Source organism: Rhinolophus sinicus, linkage group LG01 (genome assembly GCF_036562045.2).
Source record: "Rhinolophus sinicus isolate RSC01 linkage group LG01, ASM3656204v1, whole genome shotgun sequence".
Taxonomy (NCBI): Eukaryota; Metazoa; Chordata; class Mammalia; order Chiroptera; family Rhinolophidae; genus Rhinolophus; species Rhinolophus sinicus.
This window is the reverse complement of record NC_133751.1, coordinates 35,802,357-35,827,350: the sequence shown is the minus strand read 5'-3', so window position 1 is coordinate 35,827,350 and position 24,994 is coordinate 35,802,357. Positions and strand designations below refer to the sequence as shown.

Genomic DNA, 24,994 nt, shown 5'->3' with positions numbered 1-24,994 from the left:
TATTAAGAAATAGGTTGTAGTCCTACTGAGGTTCACTCAGGAAGGATTTTCAGAGGAGGGCATGTGGAACAGATAGAGGACCAGGGTGGAGATTGTTTCAGGCTCACAGGTGCTTGCACACAGCTTTGAGACAGAATGGTGGGCATCTAGAGGTGTCTTACTGGGAGAAATCCTAAATGTTACTGATGGGCTGAATAGTCTGTTGGTGATTGTGTTTTCTCACACATTTTGCAAAATGTGAGTGATGGCCAAAATGCAAAATGAAGAGCCTGTTTTAGAAATTTTAGGGAACGATATTGCAAAGTATAAGAACCCCGAAATAAAAGAGACTTATTCTGGGCCTTTGATATTCAAGTCCTATAAAGTGTCAAATCTCCTTTTAAATGAACTATTAATAATCCCCTCTCATTAGTTGAGGTAAACACTAACTAGAAATAAATGTAAATAATTCAGAAATATTTTTCTTTCATTCATCAAAATCTAGATTCTATAATATAAGGAGGCTAAAAAAAGACTAGAACATAAATCAACATACATATGATATGACCACATAAAATGTATTATGGTTTTTACTCTCTTCCTTTGTTAACATATTTTTGGTACTTTTCTGAGCATCCTTGCTTCACACAGAGAGCAAATTTAGTGCCTGTGACTTACTCAAATGACAAAACCTCCCATAGCGCCCTGGCTCACACACACAGACGCCATACACCCTGTGGCAATGGCCACTGTTGGCACAGTTACATTCCCTTTTGCAGTTCTTTCCAAAGAATCCTTTTGGGCATCCTAGAGGGCGGAAGGACAAACAAAGCATATATTAACCCACATGCAAAACTTGCTAGAGCTGTTGCTACATGAAATAAGGACCTTGCAAAAGGTAAGGTGTTTCCAATCTGATTGGACTGAGGCAAGAAAGATCTTTTAAAAACCACAAATATGATTTTATACTCTCTGTCTAAAATTCTACAATGACTTGCCATTGCTGTCAGGTTAAACTCCAAACTTAACAAGTCCTATGATCTTCTGCATTGGAGGACTGCATGTGGCACTGATATCTCCCTGACTGACTTCTGTTCCACCCAGTGACCTTCTTCTGGTTCCTGTAATGCACCTGACTCTTACCCATTTCAGAGTCTGGCACATGTGGCCTCCTCAGTCTGGAATACTCTTCCCTCACTCTTTCCCTGTCTCATGTCTTCTCATTTTGCAAGCTTCTGCTTAAGTGTCACTTCTCTAGAAAATGCTCTGGCTCTCCCAGTCTGCAGTTTCCTCATGTTCTGACCACGAAACACACATTAATATGTAATTTGTAATACCTACTAATATTTGTAACCTATGTCTGCTTTGAACAAGACTGAAAGTTCCACATGGAAGTGTCCCTTTTAGTTATTTAATTTTTTTTGTTACCATATCATAATGCCTGACACAGTGCTTGCAAAAACTTAATATGCTTATTTTAAATAAATGAATACATATTTTTCAGGGGGATACATAACTAGGACACCAGCAGGAGCCTTCCTGCACCTCTCAGAGAGTGAAGTAAACTTGGTTTCTATCTCTGCAGTTCTGTGAAATGAAGAATCTAAACTCCCCATGATTTTCAGCAATTCCTGAAGACTTATATCTTCATTGACTCTCTGCCTTCAGTTCTGGGGCCTGTATAAGCAATTTCTTTTTTGTGCTTTATCAACCCCTTCACTGGATTCCACGAAAAATCCACACACTACATTCACTGGTATTTTGTGAGTTTTTCATTCATTATTTCTCCTCACTTTTCCTCTCTACCTCCACTCTCTCTCTTTTTTTTTCCCCCATCTCTTTTTCTTCCTGGTTAGCCCTAGAAGCTCCATTTTTTTTCTTCATTTTATTATGCAGAGCAAATAATTCTTTCTAGTTCCTATATCCAAACCTGTACATACAAATTCTACTTTTTGCTCAATGGAAGAAAAAGGCTTTTTCTATATCAGGATTCACTCTGCTTAGTTGGAAGTCTAAATATCACAGTTGGAGATTTAAGTATCACTTATTTTGTTCTATAACACACGTCATCAGTTAAAGCAACTGTACTCTGTATATATATACAGACACAACCTTTTACTTCTTCAGAAAAAGGCTACCTTGAAAAATACATATGCAACTTTCGCTTAGTTTATTTCCCATTGGAGACTTCAAGACCTTAAAGGGTTGTTTCTGACCAGCACCAGACATTCCTACCATGTTCACAGGTTTTCCCATGCACCCCTGGGGGGCACTGGCAGTGCCCAGTTAGAGGATCACACGTGCCTCCGTTCTGACAATCGCAGATGCTTCCACACTCTTTCCCACTGGTCTCTGGGGAACAAGCTATGAAGAAAATGGAGAAGTCGAGTAAGCAATGTAACATACTCATTGTGATACAAATGGAGAAAAAAAAATCTTGTTTTCCTATTAGAATGGATACTGAGTAATCAAAATATCTGTAATTTGTAGACCCAGGAATTATCTCTGGCATGCTCCTAGTTTGGATGGCATAATCATTCCTGGGGGATTACTGATACAGCTAGTTAAAATGATGACTGAGGTACTGCTAAGAAGGTTTACATGCAAAATTTACCTTGCTCCACAAACTCTAACCCTCTCATTTTTAAAGCTTAGATATATCTATGCTGTATAATTCTAACCAAACTTAATGGAAAAACAAAACAAAACAAAAAACCTGCACCTTTTATTTGGAAAGATATAAGAAAATGTAGAGGGGAAATGGCATGCATTTTTAACCAGGAACTAAAACTGTCTTGAGGGTCCCAAGGTATTTTTGCATTGTCAAAGAATGATGAAGTCAAGCAAACAACTGTTTTGTTGGTTTTGGGGGAAGTGTTTAGTATTCCAATAATAAAAATAAGTTGGGAAAATGTCTGTAACTTTATTTTAATTTTAACTTGGGTAAACACAGCTGTTTAGAAAATTTCAGTAAGAATTTTGACATTTTATCGATAGGCTAAATATTATAAAACGACATTTATATAACTGCCTTTACCCTCCCCCCCCCACCCACACCATTCCAGATGCTAATATGGAAACTTGGCTTCTTATTCACTTTTTTCTTTGCTTTTAAGCACTAGGCTACTATAAAAAGGAAATAGAAAGGAAAGAGAAAAACCAAAGGAATAAGAGAAAAAAAAACCTGACAACAAATTTGATTTATGCCTACATTCTTTGAATTCTTACAGCAGCTATAGAAAGGTTAATTTTTAAAAATATATTTGAAAACTGAAGCTAAGTAAATCTAAGGAGGTTTAAATAGCTTGCAGAGTATCTGGATTATAGCAAGTCATTAAATCAACACTACTACCTGGCACTCCCCCAACAAAGAAAAATATGATGTCACATTGTACAAGGATTTGCTAAATACTTCGTTAGCATCAAACAGAGCAATTACCCTGGAGAAACAAATTTGAGAACAAATATGCCCCAAAGCATAGCTGGATAATTTGGAAGGAGTCATGAATCCTCCCCTTCATATACAACCCATACATTTTTTATATGAAAATACTCTTATCCTCCCTTCCTATTGGTGGAGTCTCATGATAAGAAATAAGATAGACAGTATAAAATCTTTTAAAAGTAAATGGAGTTCTGAAATGTGCTATTAAAATTAATATGTGGTAATTTTAAAATTGTTTCATTATAGTTACTTGGAAAAATTCCTAAGATGTCAAAGCAGATATTTTCATCATAAACCAATAAAGGTACTGGGCTAGAAGATCTACTCAGTGGGAAAACTAACATTCCAGATCTCTGCAGAATGTTCTTCTTTTAACTTCCCTTGCTGCATTTGAAGAGCTGGTACTTTTAAAAATAAGGGTAATGAATGATTGGTCAGTTTCATTTATTGTAGTTTATAGGAATTTTTAAGAAAATGTTCTTACTACCTCTTTTAGTTAAAGAATTAGTGAGCATTTGTTTCCATTTGCATTGTTCTGTTTTCATTTTTGTAAAAAAGTTAAAAAATTAAAGACACAGAGGAAATGTAAAAAACATATAATTCTGCTTTCAGGAACAGGTTCTCCTATACAAGGCCATGTGAACACTTAAGATGCTCAAGGTTTTCTAAAACCAAAGAAGGGGTCGCCTTATCTTCATTTATCAGCAAGTTTATTTTCAATATTTCCATATTAATTTTGAATCAAACATGTTTTATTCTGATGCATTTGAGATAGATTTTTAGTTTCATTTCTCATGCTGCCATGTTAGAAATCAAGGGTTTGGAAATTGCATGTTTACCAACAAAACTTACAATATAAGGTTAATATTTACTTCCTTATAATTGTGCAATTACATTTGTTTGGTCCCAGTTTTATATAGTTGCAGGTTAATGTCAAGTTGTAGGTCAATCTAGTTGGGTGCTTTAATACCACATTTTCTTCATTTGCTCATTCATGCACTAGATACCTCCAAACTGGAGAAACATGAATAGGACCTGGCCATGAGCTTTCAGTAGAGTAAGACAGATAGAACAGGAACATAGCTGGCAATAATCCAATGTAGAAAGAGAGAGAGTGACTTTAAATCCACCGAAATATAAATAGTTGTGGTTAGACTGAGGCCATCAAAAAAATTCGTACAATAAGTGACAATAGACAAAGATGGCTTTTAGCAAAAGCCACAAAGATGAAAAGGACAAAGCACTAAGTAGTGAATGGTTTACTTTGCTGGGAATAACAATCTGGGCAAAGAGTTGTAACGAGAATAAAAAGTGAAAAGGGTTTATGAAGGCCTGATTTTAGGTGGTCGCCAGTGAGTAAATCAGAAGAATATGATTTATTGGATCAGGAATGGGGCACTCAAAGTGTTTTGAGCAGCAGAGAAACATGATCGTAGGGATGCTTGAGGACGATCCTCAAATACCCTAACTAGTAACCTTGGTTAAACCACTTGGCTCACTCACTATGTTATGATCCGAGTTTTGCATTTATCTCCTAATAGTAACAATATTTGTGCTCTTTATTCCTATATGCAGGGGGTTCAAAAGAATATCTACTCATATCATCCTCCAGGCTAATCACAAAGATTAAGAAAACTTTTTTTAAAAAAATTTGTTTCAGGTGTACAAAACTGTAATAGTTAGATATTTACACCCAAATAAAAACCACAAAGAAAACTTTTTTATTAAAAAATTGTAAGGTAAACTTAAAAAGAGAACGAGGAAACAAAGATAGTCAATATAGTTTGTTTTTATTACTTGGCAGTTTCAGTACCTGCAAGTATACCTCCACTTAAAATATAAGGGGAAATTTTATTAGAGGGATCACTTTTTAAATCATTGATATTTTTTCATGAGAGACATATGAAAAACTTAAAAATGTGATTGGCTGTACTAAGATATTTTGAAAAGAAAAAGAAAACATAAACAAAAAGAAGCAGCAGTCAAGCAATCCCATTAACTGCACTTGGTAGCACAAATCATTTCTATTTCTTTTTTTTTTCTTTATTGGGACTAGCTTGCCAGGGCCTAATGATTTATTTAAATGGAGGGATTTTTACAGGTCTAGAATATTAGGATCCTTTATTAACTTTTATGTTCCATGGATAAACAAGATACAGCACATCAAGTTTCCCAGGGAACACAAAATCTCCCCTTTTAATCACATGTTCAGTTTCAAACCTCAGTGCTTCATAGGCATTCTTTATGCACCACAAATAAATTGGTTTTTCACCCATATCAATTGCTTACCTTGTTAAAACATTTTAGGGAGAGCACACATAAAGAACTTATCACCAGTAGTTTAGAAGAAATAAAGAAGATCTTTTCACCCTCTTAAAATTCTTCAGTGTATCACTTACTTTCATTACAAAGAATGCCACCCCAGCCAACTGGGCAGGAGCACCCACTCTTTCCTTCCTGGCATCTGCCTCCATTCATGCAGTCCTCACAGCTCAAACTGCAATCATGTCCAAACGTGTGATCTAAACAGACTGGAACATGATACCATCTTAGTTAGCTCATACATACTCCCTACATCACTGAAAATGGAGATGAAACAATTACACACACACACACACACACACACACACACACACACACACACACCCCTGATCCTTGAGCTTCTTTCCTAGAGCCCCAGAAAAAGACAACAACAAGGAGATATCTTCTAAAATAAAGCTTATTTCATCATTTTCAATGATAATATTGAAATACAGAACCTAAAGAATATTTAGAATATTTAAGAAAGTAAAATAATCAATGTTCTTACCATTTGTTTTTCCTCCCAGGCTTTTTTATGCAAAGTTGTTTTTTTCTCCCCAAGTAAACCTGTTTGTTGAGATTTAATATACATGCAGAGAAGTGCACAAATCTCAAGTGTACACTTTATATTTTTTTCAAAAATGTAAATACCCCCTTTAAATGCCACCCAGATCGAGGTAAGGAATATTGTCAGCACCCCAAAAACTCAAAGGTGTCTTGATGATTCTTACTCATTAGCCTCAAAAATTAAGCACTATCCTGATTTCTATCACCATAGATTATTTTTCCTTATTTTTAAACTTTATATAAATGGAATTATAAAGTATGTACTCTTGATATCAAGCTTCTTTCATTCACTATAACGTTTGTGATACTCACCCACATTGTATATACACTCATTTATTGTGACTGTATAGTATTCTATTGTTAAAGGTACCATAATGTGTTTTTCCATTGTATTCTTTACGGAAATTACCTTAATCTGAATAAGGATGGATAGACTTGATTTGAGTTGTTTTCAGGATTGTTTTAATTCAAGTTTTGCCCCTGTTCTAGTGGGGTTTTCAGATGTCTCATTCAGAGTCTGTAATGTTGAGCAAGCCCTCTCTTCTTGAGCAGATCCTGAACTGCAGCTTCTACCTCCCCATCACCAGGATATTGCTGATAACTCTGCTTAGCTCCTCACCCTCTTAACAGCTGTCTTTGAGATTTCCTGGGTTCTCTGCCTGCACAGCCCATGCATTAGCAAACAGCGTAAGGAGAAAAGTAGCCGAGATTGTCCATTTCACCTGTCGGAGTTTCTCTTCTCTCCAGATCTTGGCCACTCCCATTCTGACTGCCTTGGTAGCACTGTACTATTTCTAGTCAGACTTTGAGTAGCCAAAGTATCAGGAGTTGAATTAAGAAACATTAAAGCATTTCTATTTTTAGGCAGATGTATTTATTGATCTTATTACTATGATTCACCATAGCATAAAAATGTTTCTGCCATTTTACTGAATGTACTCTGAGCAATCATCAAGCTCTGACACTGTTAAAATACAACAAATAGAGGGAAAAAAAAAAGAGCATCTCTGTTTTACAAAGAAAAAAAAAGAAGAAGCAGCAGCAGACTGGCTGCAAACTGTTACTTTTTAGAAAGAGGTTATGTTAATTTATTTTGATCAGAAGCGATTTGATGCTTGATTTCTGTTGCGTGGATATAAGCATAGAAAAAAAAAAACCCTGCTCATTTTTAAAGATATTTTCTTGGTCTACTTGAGCATATTAAACAATTGGTTCTTGGCATTTTAAAATCTAGGAATGATCCGTATTTTAAGTTATTTAAGGAAAATTTTAACTATATAAAAGTGACTTCTAGTGGAGTTTTAATGGTTAGAACTAAAAGGTCACAATCCTTCTGTACATTGTATTAATTTAAAGATATTTTTCAGCTCCATTTCACTGTATCACACTTCAACAGCCTCCATCACCCTGCAGCCGCACTTGTATGCATACCTACGTAGCAACCCTTTATTCTGTAAAGGAAAGAAAAAAAAAAAAAAAAAATGATAGATTTGATAGGAAGCTCTGAAGAAATGATTTTGGCCCTACTTTTCTTGCTAACATAATGTTAAAACATTTGATGGCATTAAATACAGATAATGAAATTGTCTATGGAGGAATTGATGTGAATTCTCCAAAAATAAAGAAATGAGATACACTCTTCCTCACCAACTTTCTGCAAAGCAGTCAGTTCTCCTCGAATATCGTTTCCCTCTTCCTCCTCATCTTCTTCATCTTGATAGGCAGGAGGCAGAGACATAGCGACATAATGAAGCAGTCGAGGCAGACTCCTGAATAGAAGGCCTGCAGACCTCACAACTTCCAATTCCTCTTCTTCCTCCTCTAGCTCATCATCATCTAAAGCTAAGACCACACAGGAAAGTGCCTGGATTCAACATGCTGGTTAAAAGAACTGACAATGGAGCAAGGGTTGATGAGAGAAATGAGAGAGTTTGAACTAGACAGCCAAGGCAGGGGGCCACTGAAAGGTAAAACTCTTTGAGGTCATTTCAAAAAGTAAATGAAGGTGAGAAGCATCAAGCACAAAGCTGAAACTGCAGCCGAGAGAACAAAAGGAAAAGAAAGGTCTCAGTCTGTGAAGAGAGAAAGGGGAGGGCAGGATGAGTTAAGGGATGTGTGGTCTCCGTTGCTCCTGAAGAACAAAATGAGGGTGGAGGTAGTTTAGAAGACGTTAAATTTCTTCACAGTGACTTACAGATGCAAGTTTTCCCATCACTTCCAATTCTGTAGCCTTCTTCACAAATACAGTTGTATGTTCCCATAGAATTAATACATAGTTGGTCACAGACTATGCTGATATCCAGACACTCATCCACATCTAGAAAAATTTAAACAATGCCTGCTTTTAGGCACTGAGAGATAAAATAGACATCACAAACTTCTGGGCATATGTATGTTCCCTTGTTACCCTTATTAATCAATACCAATATATTATCACATAGAAAGCATAGCCCCCAAATTCTTTCTCAGGTACATCTTGCCAATTATTTTTCTTTCATTCATTTCCAACTTTACTATAGTTCATCTACATAGAAAGGCCTTTCTGAGACCTTGTTCATAAGGTTTTGATGAAGAATTTAATAAGTTTAATGGTCTCAGGCTCTGCACCATTTTGAATCATGTTCAGTCATTCCTGAATTATCCAATATTTGTGATGAAGCAGTTATTCCACGCATAATTCTGTACAAGGTTTGTGGACAATTTTAGAGATGGAAGAATCCTAAGCCTTGATCTCATGTGACTTCCTAGAGTATGTCCATGTCTGAGCCCAGACTTTGGTCCATGTGTTCACAATATTAAAAGTTCATTTATGAAGCTGAGCTTCTCTTCTAAGCTTTGCTTCAGCATGTGGATACCTTTTCCGCTTGGAAGTTTGTACCCAAGTACATATATTCATGCCATACAATCATCTCTTGGCTCACTCTGTTTAAGAGCAGATGGTTGATGAAATTCAAATTTTTTGGCCCTGTTAATTGGATGGAATGTGGTAAATGGTAATATACTCTACTGTATTTAGAATATACAGATATCATAATTGTGTGCTCTCTGCTGTTATCTACTCTGCAAAGCTAAGGCGCTTGGCATGTACATAAAGAAACACACCGACCATCCTCAGCATTATTCAGGAATTTGTTTTTTTAAGCAAAGAAACACTATTTTTTTCTGAGGTATCAAATTCTTTTTATGTCATGTTTGCTTTGATTTCAAGAAAACTATAGTTCAAAATAATGGTAATAATGATCATAAAATTAAAAGTTAAAGAGTAGATATTTTAAAAATAAAGTTTAAAACATAAACGATAGCAATGACTTAATTGAACTGTTCTTAATGTAATGGTTAAAAAAAAGTAAATTAACTCTACTCACTAAATGCAAACTCTTCTGTGATATTTAAAACAAGTAAAGAACCTAGAAATCATCGCAAAGGTAAGCAAACCAATTTTAACAAGTAAGTTAGAAAATTGTAAAGTGACTTCTTAAAACTTGCATGAACTAGATTAATAACAGATATATAAAGGATTCTGATATAGATTTGGACAGTGGTGAACTGGCAATCCTTTTGCTACTGTTCTCTAATTAAACTGATTTTCAGCCACGAACTTTCTAACTCCAGTCAAGCTTGCCATAGTGATTCCTATGGCAGAGTGCAATAACATGCCAGAAGCTCTCATTTGCTTATATTAGGTAAAAGGGATTATGGGCCAATGAGTATTATAAAAATAATAGCTACTTCTAGTTGAGTGATTTCTCCATGTCAATCACTATACTAGGTACTTCATATTTATTACTTTCCTAAATTTACCCACTAATCCTATTATTGTCTTCAGTTTACTGACGAGGAGACGAGGCTCAGAGCCACGCGAGTTCACACAATAGTGAATAGCACAACCTCACAGAAATCCAAGTCTCTTTAGTGTCAAGTCCTTCCCTTTCCCACCCTAACCCTCTTGCGCTGATGTTCCTCCTTCACTGATTGCCCCATGACCTCAGTGATTTTGTGTCAGATCTCAGGAACTTACCATCACATCCACAGCCATCAGAACTGATCTGAAAGCCTTCCTGACACCTGCATTCATAGCCTCCTAAATAGTTGATGCAGAACTGGGCACAGCAGGCTTCTCCACTCTCACATTCATCAAGGTCTAAAGGGGAAAAGGACACTTCTGTTGTTTAAGAGACAGGGATTTGACTGGCCTGTGGAAGTGCCGACAAGCCTCACTTCTAAATTAAAATAGTTTTACTAATATCCTTCTATTTCTCAGGCTACATAGTACAGACATCAAAGAAAGTGTAAGACCCAAAGAACGATGCCCATATTTGGGTTTATGTTCCCTGCATGCTTCTCTGCGTGTTGTTTATTTTACAAGTATGTACATAATCTCCAAATTCATTTGTAAGCACAGGAAAAGAGATCTCTGCTATTTTTCCAGTTTAAACAGCAATTTGACTAAATAAACAGAGAATTTGAAGAACAATAACAACAACAAAAAGGCAAAAAAAAAAAGAACATCTTAAGAAGAACAAAAAAATTCCCTTGGTGGACATTTGATAGCTGCAAAGAGGAGGCAGTCTTAGACTCGGTAATGTGTTTGTTCTTTTAGAACTTCAGATGAAAGAGCATTTCCAAGCAAAAGGAAATCACACAACTGGGAAGAGAAGTGGTAACTGCAATTCTGACAGAGGGCAGACAATCATTTTAAATATTATGTTTTAAATTACAGAATCTTTCCGAGCACTTGCTTGACCTTTCCAAAGACGAGTGGGTTCAGGGTTTTTTATTACCATCGGTGACACCATTACCCTGGCATGTCCTATCAGATAAATAGCTTTCTAAATGATGATCTTTAAATATCCTTCAGCACTATTCTAGAATTCTAGAATCCTGAATGTTTCTTCCTAAGATATAATTGCCCTAAGGAAAATCAAACTGCACAAGAAGATGTCAAATTGAAACCCTTTAGCTAAAGAATAATTTATTTGGCTTGAGTTGTGAGGTGATCATTTCTAACATAACTAGCTAAGGGATAGCAACAGACTCTTCACTCACTGTTTCCCTTAGGCTAGATACTTGGCAATTGTGTGGTCAGGGTTTTTGGCTATAGGTCCTTGGTTCAATTCAACCCCCTGTGTTGAGCTGTTAAGTTGGGTGGCGTGTCAAAGCTAAGTTTACAAAATCCCATTGCTTCTTAACTGTATGAGAAGCCACAGATATAAAAGGTCAGTGTCTCAATTAACCTTGGAAAGGGTAACATTGTAAGGAATTGCAGACAAAAGAAAGGACCCAAAGAAAATGCAATCAATCAACTAAGGTGAAGGGTCACCATAAAATATCTAAATGAAGGTCACTTGGACACAAAACATTCTTTCTCCTGCAAAATGTCACAAACAGTGCTACCAAATTCTAGGTGATATTTTTTCCTTTCTTATATTAAACCATCCTTTGTCCTTTGGGTTAAATAGCATGAATATAGAGGACAAAAGTACTTTCAAAATTGTTTTATTTCATCTAAAACATTATCCTGTGTTGTTGTTGTTGTTGCTGTTGTTTCCAAGGTTATTTAAAAGTCTTCGCAAATACTACCAGAGCCTCCAAACATAAATGTCTCAGGATTCCCTGTTCTCAGCTATAAGGAGCACAACAGCATTAAAATTGGAAAATGAGTTCCTCGATATATCATTTTATGATTCATTTTGGATTCTTCTATTATCTTCTTCTGTGGCTATTTCTAGTTTGTCTCATACATACCATCTACAGCCTGGAAGTCATCTGAAACCCCATTGTTCTTACATTGCAAGCGTTTGTTAAAATGCCCTGTCCGTCAACATTTATATCACTTGTTTCCTAAATTTCTTAATTTTCTTTTCAGATCTTATTTAGCGAGACCTTTACTTGCTTATAGCCATATTTTTGAAGAACAACAACAATAACAAAATAGGCAAAAAACAGCGTGAGAAGAAGAGCCAAAAAATTCCATTTGATAGCTGCAAAGAGGAGGCAGTCTCAGACTCAGTAATGTGTTTGTTCTTTTAGAACTTCTTCCTCTCTGATACCCATATTTTTCCTACATTGGCCAATATGGCAAATATTACAGCATTGCAGAGAAATTTATCTCTTCATAAAAATTTGGCTCTAAATAAAAAATTAGAGTATCAATTAAAGACAGGCAAAACAATTAAACAGTTCAGTTCTGACCAGAAAAGCGTCAAAAGTAAACCTTAAAAAAGTTCGATCTTCTGTATGTATCTATACATAGTCACTGAATAAAACTGCAAAGGTTAGAAATTAAAAAAAAAAGAAATTCTAATAGCCACCCAATGTTAAATGTAGTGAACTTATTGCTGGTCAGACACTTGCATTTTGTATAGCTGTCTCTCAAATAGTGTTAACACATTTCTAGGTTTTAGTCCTAATACATTTTTGTATTTGGGACCAACCATTTGCCAAATGGATGACTTATTTTCACATTTATTTGTACATTCTCCTATATAAAAAAGTAGATTCTAAAATAAGTTAAAAAGAAAACTCTTTTAATTTCCTTCATGCATGGTTGTTTTTACACATAGCGTCCATGGCCTTAATCTGTTCTCAGGCAAATAAGCAAAGTATGTATATGTACATTCCAAATAAATCATTGCCTTACTCTAGTGAATATTTGGTCTTTAGGAATGAATGTTATTTATTGTTGGGAAATGAAATAAACTTGAGCCATAAACAATATAATATTGTCATGTTGACTGCTGAAAGCTCATAAATATGCAATTTCCTACATTTGACCCTGACAGATGCTATTTTATTTTCTAGCTGTAAATAAAAACTTTACAGAATTGTACATTTTAAAGAATAAGGAAAGATGCAAAATTGTACACTGCAAGCAAAAGATTTAGTGAAATTGCAGTTTCCCTTATCCAATATTCAAAGGGGAAGAAAGACAGGTAGGAAAGAAGGGAGGGAAGGAGGAAGAAGAGAGGAAGCACTTTAGTTTTTCTATAAATATGAATGTTAGCAAGTTAGAAAAATACAAACATATTTTTCATTACATAAAATGAAGCCAGGAAAGCAACTGGCTTCATTAAGTTAACCACTGTAGACTCAGAAAAATGCAGGAGGCAATGTTGGATCAAGAAATACAAGTAATGACATTGTTTTGGTTAAATAATTTATGAAACCAGAATACTTCAAATCCCTCGAAGTTCACTCTGTCACATCATAGTGCCAAACTGAAAAATCCCAAATATTTAGACCTTTGAAATTCACCTCCTCTTTTACGATACTATAATTTATCTCTAACCATATTGATTAGCATAAAATGGTCAAAGATTACTTTCAGTATTCATATTATAATTTTTAAAAGCAGTGATATAAAAAGTATGACAAAAGAAAACAAGCAAATAGGATATATTTCTCAAATCATAGCAAATTGCTTTAGGGGTTTGTAGGTCTCTCCAGATCCAGAGGACATAATAATATAGTTTGATGCTCTCTACCCCTATTTTAGTAGATATTCCTTTTTCTCAGCAGCTCTAGATTAAATATTTCATTATGACAAAAAGCTGGGGTGGAATTTATTTTTCTCATTGTCTCAAATGGCGTAAGTTCTAATAATATGCTAGAAAAGTTATCTATTAAAAATGGGTTTGCGCTGGGATTTCCAAAGAATAGCTTTAAAATTTTCTTTTGGAATGTATCTTCCTACCATACCAAAGCTGAGCATGCATCCAAATCATTACCCAGTTGAAAACCAGTGAATGTAATATAGTTTCTGCTGGAGGTAGAGAGAAGTAGGGTGCTTCGTAGCATTTCTTATTTGAATTACAAATCACACTAAATGGTTAGCTAGGCCTTGGGATATCTTCCTGAAATAAACTATTAAGTCCATATATTTTGTTAAAATGTTTTAAATCTCCTTTAACTTCAAAGTAAATATCTAAACATAATGTTGTCTTCTGCCAAGTAATATTTCTTTTATGTTATCCCGTAGCCAGAGACACTATTCAATTTAATTTCCCGTGCAGTATGAGAGATGTGACTCACATTACAGCAGTAACTATGAGAGAAGAAAGGGCTACGAATCCCGGGCAACTCTGCAGGCAGATGGCATTTACTATACATTACCTATGCATGTTTTCTCATCTGAATCAAGCTGGTGTCCATGGTTACAGGAACAACGGGGCCCACCAAATGCATGTTCACAGTGATGGGAACAACCACCATTGTTCTTTTCACAGCTATTGACAATTTCCAATTCAACCCCTTTCCAAACAAGCAGAAGATGGTTATTAGCATAACAATAGAGAAACTTGAATATACGTCAACAATGGATACACTCTGTTGGGAGGATGACAAACTTGTTGGAAATTTATCAACACTCTACACATATAAAAGTAGAAGTCTGAGGGCTAGCCAGCATTATAAATGTCTACACAGTATCAAAATACTAATGAACTTATAAATAATGTTAAGGTGGCGAAGTGATGCAGAAAGGTAATTAGTCCACCAGTGGTTATTTAACACTTAATCTTAAAGGACACTTACCTCTGGGAATTCTCAGTATTTTCAGGATATTTTAAAAAAAAAGTGTATTGAATCTATAATCAGGAAGCAAATAGATAGTTTGCCAGCTGACATTTCTGTTCTCAAGCTAATGGTATGTTATTATCTGTCCTTTTCAGAGGATAGGAGTACATGAAAATACTGTTAAAAATAGCCTTGGAACAAAAGTATGAACACAAGACCAATGAATTAGTTGGTCATGTTTAACTAGTATCATCTTAATGTGCTAATCAACTTTGAGGTATATGTGAGTCCCTCATTATATAAACACAGTATGACTCTAAAAACCAATTTGCTGATTCAGGTATATGCTAATTAAGGGCATTTTGGGTAACATCAGCCTCAGCATAGGGATGCCAATTGTACTGAGTACATGGCATGGTAATCAGTCATTTTCTAAGTGAGAGAATGAGAAATTTTAAAATGCTTGAATCCGTGTTCGAGTACGGAATTTAGGTACTCTGCTATTTTTACCATTGCCTTCTATTATTCTACATTTGTGTTGCTTTGGGTACACCTCTTATTAATGAGAGTGTCTACATTGGTTCATTTGCTTCTATTCTTATCTCCTGAGTCCTCTGAAAGTAGAAAGATAAAAAAGAACATGACATGGGTACTTGGGATTGCGGTACTTCTTGAAAGTCAATGTCGGCATTGAAACTGCCTAGGTATCTGCTACAGTTTCTGTACAGTGAGAGCACAGAAACCATCCTCCCCCATCCCTGGCCTTCCAACCACAGTATGCAGCAGTGCTACATGTCCCAGAACACCCAGGGCACATTCCTGTCACTGTGCTCATCCTTCTGTGCCATCATCACCTGGATTATTCAGCTGATAACAGATGCTCAAAAAATAGATTGGGAATAATGGAATAAACAAAAGAAGGAGTATGCTAATCAATTTACTATTGAGAGTAAGAACCCCTTTGGGTTTAGAAACAGCTAGTTTAGGACTGAGGAAAAATAAGAAAGCTAAAGGAAAGATTGAAGTAATGAAAGGAACTGATACTTTTCATATGATATGTTAACATACATGCTTTAGGAAGACATCTTTCAAATTTTGGCTCCTATCCTTGTTATTTTTCTGTGATCAGTGATGCTGTAAGACTTCTTGTGGTAATTTGCTTTAAATACAAATGATAATATTTTAACCTCATCAAAAAATATACGGGACTTAAGCAAGGGCATACTAAGATCTATAACTGCCCACTAGAAGTAAGCTAAGATTTTGCGTCCTTGATACAGATGATAATGTTTAACAGTAGTACTTAAAGTAATTATAGTTTAAAAAACTTTTTAAAATAACCCCTGTAGTTTCTCACAGGTAGAAAATAATTATTTACTCAATATATTAAATATGCATTAAATACATATGGAATTTAAGCTCAAGTATATATTGCTTGGTAATTTGGGGGAAGTCTTACTTAACCATGCTGGATCTGGAATTTTCCAACTTTTAATCACAAGACAAGATGGTTCATTCATATCATCACACTATAGGGATTCAATGTTTATGCCATGCAGTGCTTTGAGAGCCTTTGAGAAGAAATTACATAAATATATTGCTTTCCTAGGAAAGAGTTAAAACAATATTTTTCTAAAATAGACTTGTTTTATGAAGGGCACATAATTCATTGTTAAACATCACTATGCTTTGAAAACATTTCCTCCACCTACAGGTTTTGAAACAACTCAAAATACCAGTTTTCATCAAGAAAGTTTTGTATGTCAGTTAGTAAATATTGAAGTCTGGTGAGAGCTACACAAAGAACTTAGCCAAATATTCACATAAGGGAAAGAAATGTAAAAGTACACTTCTACCAAATGTATTCAACTCTAGGGCAAATTGCTTTCCCAAGTAAATTCTACAGAAAACCTGTGCCTCATAACTCATTAGCAACATGATAACTGAGAATGCGCTAGTCAGATTTCAGTATTTTATTTCAGACGTTTGTCAAGTGCTCCCACACCCCAGCCACATTAAAAAACCAAATGATGAATAAGAAGGTAAAACCCCTCCACATTTCTTTGTGCCTGAAATGACTCTGTAGGGCACTGAGAGAAAGACTTGTTTCAGAAGATGTTGTATCCTAATTAGTCGTTAATTCTTCTCTCCCATTTTATTTAGTTTGCTCTTTAAGAGACATGTACCACCATAGAAAAACTGCACTGTCTTTAAGCAGTAGAAATATACCAAGAGATTTAAGGCTTCATTGGCAACCCAGGTATTAAAAAACACAGAATTTTATGCAGTGGAGAAGAGTGAGAATTTGGTGAGTCTAAGAACGTTCTTCATGAGAGAGTTTAGTTAAGGACACAACATTATTTATTTTGTTTATGACTATCTTTACTCTTCTCCCTTAATTAAAACCGATAAAGAGACATGCAATCTATAAAGAGACATGATGACATTGAAAAGATAGTGTATTTGGAGCCTAAAGTCCTAGTTCTGTCACTTACTAATTTTTATCATTGAGTTTTGGGCTTTAGCACTAAGTTGTGGAGAAGTAGGAAGGGCATTTTTGGAACTGAGTCTGCAAGCCAGCAGTTTTGTTTTGGGCCTGTCAAGTTTATCAGTCAAGATGATGATTACATAGTTTGATATATTCACATATGGTTAAAGGTAAAAGACAAGTGACAATAAAAATCTGACAGTGAGAGAGGGGCCAAAGATGGAGAGGAAAACCAGGAAAGTATGAAAACATGAAAGAGAAGAAAGTGTCTCAAGAAGAATGGGGGTTAGTCAACTGTGTTGAAAGCTGCTGAGAGATCAAATAGGATAAAACCGAGAAGTTAACATGCAGTCTGGAAACACAGAGGTCATGGGTGACCATGGAGGGGTAGAGATGATAATCTGTTTAGTCTGGTATGATGAGGGTATGCAAGATGAGAAGGAGGAGACATTAACAGAGTTATTAGAGTGTTGCTGTGAAGGCGATCAGATTAAAGTTCTAGTAGGATGTGGGCTTATTGGAGGGTATTTCAAAGACAGAAGATACTGCACCATGTTGATAGGTGATAAGAACAACCCATTAGATAAGTGCAATAGCAAAGATTTTGAGATAATGATAGAGAATGGAATCCAAAATACAATGGACAAGACAGTTTTTGTTAGCAGCAGACCACTTAATTTATATTGATGGGGTGAAGATTCCAAATCAGTTGCTAGCTTGGGTGGTTGCTTGCATGCATTTTATGGATAACATAAGAGACAAGGTAAGGATAAAGACAGGGGTGACATAAAGATTTGGAAGAGAAAGAAAAGGTGTTACACATTCATTTTAATGAGTATGTAAGTAGACATGTTCTGATAATATAGGTTTGTCCAGCCACATTGCTTAATCATTTAAGATTTATGTTCCTAAATTTCAAATAAAGGCAGTTAACATGGCTGTGTTTTAAACATAGAGAAACTCACCTGCTAAGGTATAGATATGAAATGGGGAAAGAAGGGAAGAAGTCACTGAGAAGAAAGGTAAGATCGGAAGAAGAGGAAGAAAAATCAATTGTTGATGTATCATGATCATGTAAGAGGCAGAGATACAGAAATTGGCCAAATAAAAAAATTCTATCATTTGAAAAAGGAAGGAAGAAGTAGAGGATGGGTGAGGATGGGAAATACAGAGGGTGTCAAAAAATGTATACACATTTTAAGAAAGGCAAAAACTGTGAAAATTGCAATACTCAATATATACAGATAACAAAAGATGAATACACGTCACGTTTGACTTCTGCAATTACAAGAGGTGCTCAAAATGGTTCCCATCAGCATCCACACACTTTTGATTATGGCAAACTACTACTTGAGCAATGTTGACCAAAATGTTCACTTGTATATATTTTTTTGGTACCCCCCGCTATTGAAGTAGAGACCATGGAACATTAAGAAATTTATATTATATGTTTTTTAAGCTTAGTAAAGTAGGAAGTATAGTCATCTACAGATTAAGTAGCAGATCAGCGGGGAGGAGATGAGAGAAGGAAATAGCTGCATTAGTTATTAATAGCAGCTAATAATTCAGCATATTAATATTTTAATATATTCATAATAAGGGATATGTTAAATTGTGTAATTGAGCTTAGGTGAGGAGAAAGCTAAGGTTAGGTGACAAGGATCCTAATTTTTTGAGTAATAGGAGTAGAGGGATGAGTCAGTGAAAGAGAATGAAGAGTCAGAAGCTGCTTAAAGAGGTACATAGAATGGAAATGAATAAAAGAGGGGGAAGGAGGTGAAGGGCTGACATAAAAAGTACTCAGAGCATCCAATGTGTCAGACATTTTACTACAATCTAGAGCTGCTCCTTGGACTGCCGGTTCCTTCACTCCTGCTAGTTCCTCTTCCTTGAGTTCTACATTGGATTTACCAGTGTTCAATAAATATCTCATGGCAGAGGTGATGGACGAAGGCAGACTCTCCACTGGGGGACCAAGGGATCCCTAATCAGAAGACCTGAGACTTAATCCTTGCCATCTACACTGGGGATCATTACACCAACTATTTTCTATTGACTGGGACTCTATTTCTTCAAATTAAAATGAGGAGGTTGGATTTCTAAGCTCTCACCCCTACCCCGCCCCAGTGGAAAACATTCTCAGGAGCTTCTACTTTGGCAGGATATTCAGTGTCATTCTTTTGTTTATTACTCGTGTTTAATACTTGTCAAATGCCACACATTCCCAGGGCTGCGACTGTTGCCACTTACTGTAACACTGTTTTCCATCAGCTCCCAGCTCAAAGCCAGGGTGGCAGGCACAAGTGAAAGATCCCACTGTGTTTATACAGCGATGGCCACAGTGAGCAAGATCCTCTGCACACTCGTTTATGTCTGCAGAGAGAAATGCACAGTGGTTATGTCTTTGGAGCTCAAATTAAGAGTTATGTGTAAACCATAAAAATGAACTAAGCATCCATTTCTCCTCAACCCCCAACATGAAGTGTAACAGTAAAATACCACTTAAGCTCCATATTTGCAAATAAACTAACTGCTAATGACATTAACTTTAGTGTTCGTCTTATGCTCTCAAATACTTATTTTTATCAAAACCTACTCGTATCTGTTAGTTGAGAGAAAGAGAAAACAAATGAAAATAAATATGTCTTATCTGTCTCCTTATAATACAGGTAGAAGTTGTTGTAATTTGAGTTTAGGGATATATGTCACATTCTCAACCAAAAATGGTATCTCCCTGATTTAAGGTAGACAGGACATGTGTCTATAAACACGGCAGATTTGGGGCCGTTGTATGTAGCAATTTACAGTATATGTTGTACATATGATTGTTTCTGGGTCATGCTATTTAAACAGTGGTGCCCTCTCTTTCTCCTGATACCAATAGCCAAGTCTATTCAGTGTCACTTCATTTTGTGGCCCAGGTAGTCCTTTTAAATGGGCCGATCTTTAAATGGACCGATCTCATCATTGTTTTTCCCCACTAGAACTTGCTCCTTGGATTGTCCTGAATGTCATCCTTATCAGGGTGCTTAAGAGAAATACTCATTCTTGTAAGGTATTAGTAAAACCCTAAGTAGGCAGTAATTTGGGGGATAGCCTTCCTAGGAATAATGCACCAGATATTAAAAAAGCAAGCAAACAAACAAACAAACAAACAAAAAACTTTGAAAGAGATTATATAGAGAGATATATGTATATATTTGCCAAATTTCCACAAATATTTAACAAAAGCCTATTCTGCTCCAGATGCTGAGCTGTAAACAGAAGACCAAAGCAGATGTATTCTGTGTCAGAAAAATGTCCTAACACAATCCACAGAAAATTTTATCTTAGCATTGGCTTAAAGAAAAAAACCCCCAAAAAATGAAAAACTAAACACCAATTTTTATGTCTAATTCTTTTTCATTTTCTCAAAGTGTTTATCAGTACCATAAGTCAGGAAACATTTTTATATTTTCATAATTAATCCAAATAAACCGTTTCTCGTGTCACTAAAATGTCATGATAAAAATGAAGGATTCTGTGATTTCTCAAAAGTTATTAAAACAAAGACTGTCCCACAGGAATGACTTCATTTATCAGCTCTGGTCATGGAGTAATTTATCAGTTTCATCTTTGATTTGAAGTATGTCTGTTTTGCTATTTCTAGGAAGAGAAAAATGTAACCTCGTATAGAGTTTCCTTTTGTTTTTTTTTCGTTTGTTTGTTTCAATTATCCCTAACTTCTGAGAACACTGATTTGTAGCACATACTTGCTTTTCAAAGTTTATCCCCACCTATTGTAGCCTATAATAAAAAAAAACAATCCCTGTGTGGTTATGGAAGGTTTTGAAAAATTAATTCTGGAATTCATTTCAGAATGAGAAACAGAAAACAAAAAGCATTAATTCTGAAACTAACCCAGAACTTTTTATTGTAACGAAAAATTTCACTGAGTTTTTATAGTATTATAAAAATACCTTTCAGAATGATCAAATAAGAATACAAATGTTCCTTTTTAAGCACAAATGAAAACACCTTTCTCCTAGCTGTTCTGACTATTCAAACTGAATTACCACAAAATTTCAAACAATTACACAATTAAGCCATCAGCTTCCACTTCCTACCTCCACAGGCCTTTTTGTCTTCAGACAGCTGGTAGCCTGGGTGACAGGCACACCTGGCCATTCCATTCACGCTCTGGCAGATGTGGGCACATCCATTCCCACCTGTGCAGGGGTCCATCTCTAAAAGCAATTAAGTGGTGATCATTTGCAATTAATTAACTTTAGAAAGATATACAGAGTGTAAGTGTGGAGAAAGGTAAAGAAGGAACTGGGGCCATTGGGTTTCTCATATAAAGATGGTAAGGACTCTTGAAAACTCTTTCCTACTTTTAGATGGAACTAATTCATCAAAAAGTTTCCCATTATGTGATCTGAATCCCAAAATTTGGAAGAAAAAAACCCCCTAAAAAACAAAAAACTAAAGGATCAAGGCCAAAGACAAATTAGCTTAATTTCACTCTTCTCAAAAGTCTATCTGCTGCCCCAAATTAAATAGTCAGCAGAAAGTCCTCCACACACTTTTGCTTGTTTTCTCTTTCTCTCCTCATCTTTTCTACAACTCTGAACAGCAGAATTATCCTTAGATAAAACTTTCTACCTCCTCTAGATCTCCTCTACCTCTGGATAAGCAATAACGGCGTGAGGAGAAGGCTGATTGGAGAGACATGGGAGAGTCTTAACTACAGCTGCCATGGAAATGAAATAAAGAAGTTCAGGTCCACTGGAATTAGTCAGCTGACCTCCCCTCCCTCACTTGCCCATCTTAGTATTAGTTATATTCCCTGAAATTCCAAAGGAATGTGAAGCCACACATCCTATGAGGAGTACTTACATACACACAGACCTTATCGAATTCATGAGTTAAGTGATTCTAGTAATTCTATGAATCCAGCCTTGTGTCCATTACAGGCTGCTAGTGTGGAACAGCAGATTTGTACTTCTGCCCTCACCCATACTTAAAAAAACTAATAATACACAGAATATAAAAAACAAAACAACGTATAAAGCTACCCTGTCCCCACATTCTCCCATTTTTAACCTACCCACTACCATACATAACTGCTTTCATTAGTTTCTTGTAAATCCATCCAGACTATGAAAGTACAAGTGATACAAATATCTATCTATCTATCTATCTATCTATCTATCTATCTATCTATCTATCCATCCATCATTTATCATCTATCACAGATATAATATACATTGTTTTGTTCCTTGTTTTTATGGTAGGGAGAGATTGAATTGAATTTGTAGATCAATTGGGGGATTATTGCCATTTGAACAACATTAAGCTGTTTGATCCATGAGCATGAAATGCATTTCTATTTATTTTAGGTCTCTAATTTATTTCAACAATATTTTATAGCTTTCAGTATATAATTTTTGCACTTCTTTTGTTAAATGTGTTCCTATATATTTTATCTTTTTTGATGCTATCATAAATAGAATTGTTTATTAATTTTACTTTCAGAGTGTTCATGGCTAGTGAGACAGGTTAGTCAGCATGTTGTTAGGTAGACAGGAAGGTCCCTGGTGGAATAAACAGAAAAGCAGCCATATCCTGAAACTCCAGGATCTGGAATGTCTCCTTCACTCCAGGACAAAAATATGAGACTATGCCTTGAGGTTAATAAATTATCTCAAATCCCTTTTGGCCGGACAAAGGAGCAGATCTGATAGATAGGAATAGGTTATTTCGTTAATCCTTTCAGGATGGGCAAACAGGACAAACCTGATAGATGAATTCCATTAGCAGCCTCCAAACCCCTTCCCCAAGCAGGAAGGGAAGGTATAAGAGTAAGAACTTTTGCCTCTGTCGCTGGGCTTCCCAGTTTCGGGTACCCCCTCCCACTTGGGAACTGCAACCTCTTCTGCCTCTAATAAACTATCTTCCTTTACAACGTTTTGCCTCTCCCTGGTCTGTGTTTCCATTCTTTGGCTTCACGAGACACGATCCCGGCACTCACCCAGAAAATGTGGACAGATTGAACATCATTTACATCATCTGGGGACTCACAGAGAAATATTCCTGCTTCACTAGTGTATAGAAATCTAACTTATTTTTATGTGTTGATCTTATAACCTTCAGCTTTGTTGAATTTTTTATTGGTTCTAATATCTTTTCAAGTGAATTCCTTAAGATTTTCTATATACGTACAAGATCATGCTTTCTTCAAATAGAGATACTTTACTTCTTCCTTTCAATTTGGGTGACTTTGTTTCATTTTTTTGCTTTTTTTTTGCTCTGGCTGGAACTTCCCGTACAATGTTGAATAAAATTGGCATGGACAGACATCTTTGTTTTGTTTCTGATACTGAAAAGAAGCTTTCAGTATTTCCTTATTAAATATACCGTTAGCTGTGTGTTTTTTTTATAGATTTCATTTATCAGGTTGAAGAAGTCCTTGTCCATTTCTAGTTTGTTGAGTTCTTTGTATCATAAAAGTGTGTTGGATTATGTCAAGGATTTTTTTTTTTCCTGCATCTATTTAGATGATCCTGTGGGTTTTGTCCTTTATTCTATTGATATGGTGTATTACATTAATTGATTTTCAGATGTTGGACCAACTTCGTTTCCCTGAGATACATCCTACTAGATCATAGTGTACATTCCCTTTTATACATTGTTAGTTGTCATTTCCTAGAATTTTGTGGAGCATTTTTTATATCTATATTCACAATCATATTGGTCTATAGTGTTCCGTCTTATGAAATTTTTGTCTTATTTTGGTATCAGCATAATACTGGCTTTATGGAATGAGTTAGGAAGTATTATCTCCTTTTCTACATTTTGAAATAATTTGTGAAGAATTTACATGAATTCTTCTTTAACTGTTTGGTATAATTCACCATTGAAACCATCTGGGCCTGAGTTTTTCTTAATGTGAAGTTTTAAAATTACTAATTCTATCTCTTTACTTGTTGTATGTTTAACTAGATTTTCTATTACCAGAAGCCAGTTTCAGCAGTTTTTGTCATTCTAGAAATTTGTTCACTTCATCTAAGTTATCTAATTTGTTGTGATACAGTTGTTCGTAGTATTACCTTATTCTCTTTTTTATTTCCTTAGGGCCAGTAGTGATGTTCCCTCTTTCATTTGGGATTTTAGTAATTTGAATCATCTCTCTTTTTTCCTGTGTGAGTCTAGAGAGAGGTTTGTCAATTTTATTTATCTTTTCAAAGAATCAACTATTGGTTTTATTAATTTTTTTCTTGTTTTTGTCTTCTCTAGTTTATTAATTTCTATATTAATCTTTATTGTCACCTTTCTTTTTTCTTTCCTTTCCCTGTTCTTTTTCTCCTTGTGTTCCTTCTGCCTAGTATCAACTCTCTAAGAAACCCTTACATTTAAGTCTACAGATTCAATTTGCTCCCCAATTTCTCTCCCTTTCTCTCTTTCTCTCTCATAGACACACACACACATATGCACACACATTGCTGGAACTTTTCAGTTTTGTTTCATTTCTTCATTGCATCTGTATGTTTTGTCAAAGGTTAAGAAAAAGATGTTGACCTACACAGCCATGTTTATACCAGATACTTTATTTCTTTAATCCATATCCCCTACTACCAGCACTCAAGATAATGAGAAAGGTAACTTCGTTTCTTAATTCTGAAAAGTGAGAGGTCAATTCTATCAGATGCAAGATTATA

The 24,994-nt window shown here is 35.5% G+C and overlaps 1 protein-coding gene across 12 annotated transcripts in view; it reads right to left on the bottom strand.

Annotated features, from left to right (window-relative positions):
• LOC109449436 (multiple epidermal growth factor-like domains protein 6) overlaps positions 1 to 24,994 on the bottom strand; it is a 731,002-nt gene that overhangs the window by 155,198 nt on the left and 550,810 nt on the right. For all 12 annotated transcript variants that reach the window (XR_012494689.1, XM_074327498.1, XM_019735706.2 and 9 more), the window contains 9 exons: positions 21,401 to 21,520; positions 19,545 to 19,667; positions 14,405 to 14,542; positions 10,311 to 10,433; positions 8,487 to 8,609; positions 7,940 to 8,134; positions 5,824 to 5,955; positions 2,215 to 2,343; positions 658 to 786 (listed from right to left, as the gene is read on the bottom strand). Coding sequence is in view for 11 of the 12 variants with exons in the window: in XM_074327498.1 (XP_074183599.1) it covers positions 658 to 786; positions 2,215 to 2,343; positions 5,824 to 5,955; positions 7,940 to 8,134; positions 8,487 to 8,609; positions 10,311 to 10,433; positions 14,405 to 14,542; positions 19,545 to 19,667; positions 21,401 to 21,520 (1,212 nt within the window). In the remaining variant the exon portion in view is untranslated. The remainder of the gene's footprint in view (positions 1 to 657; positions 787 to 2,214; positions 2,344 to 5,823; positions 5,956 to 7,939; positions 8,135 to 8,486; positions 8,610 to 10,310; positions 10,434 to 14,404; positions 14,543 to 19,544; positions 19,668 to 21,400; positions 21,521 to 24,994) is intronic.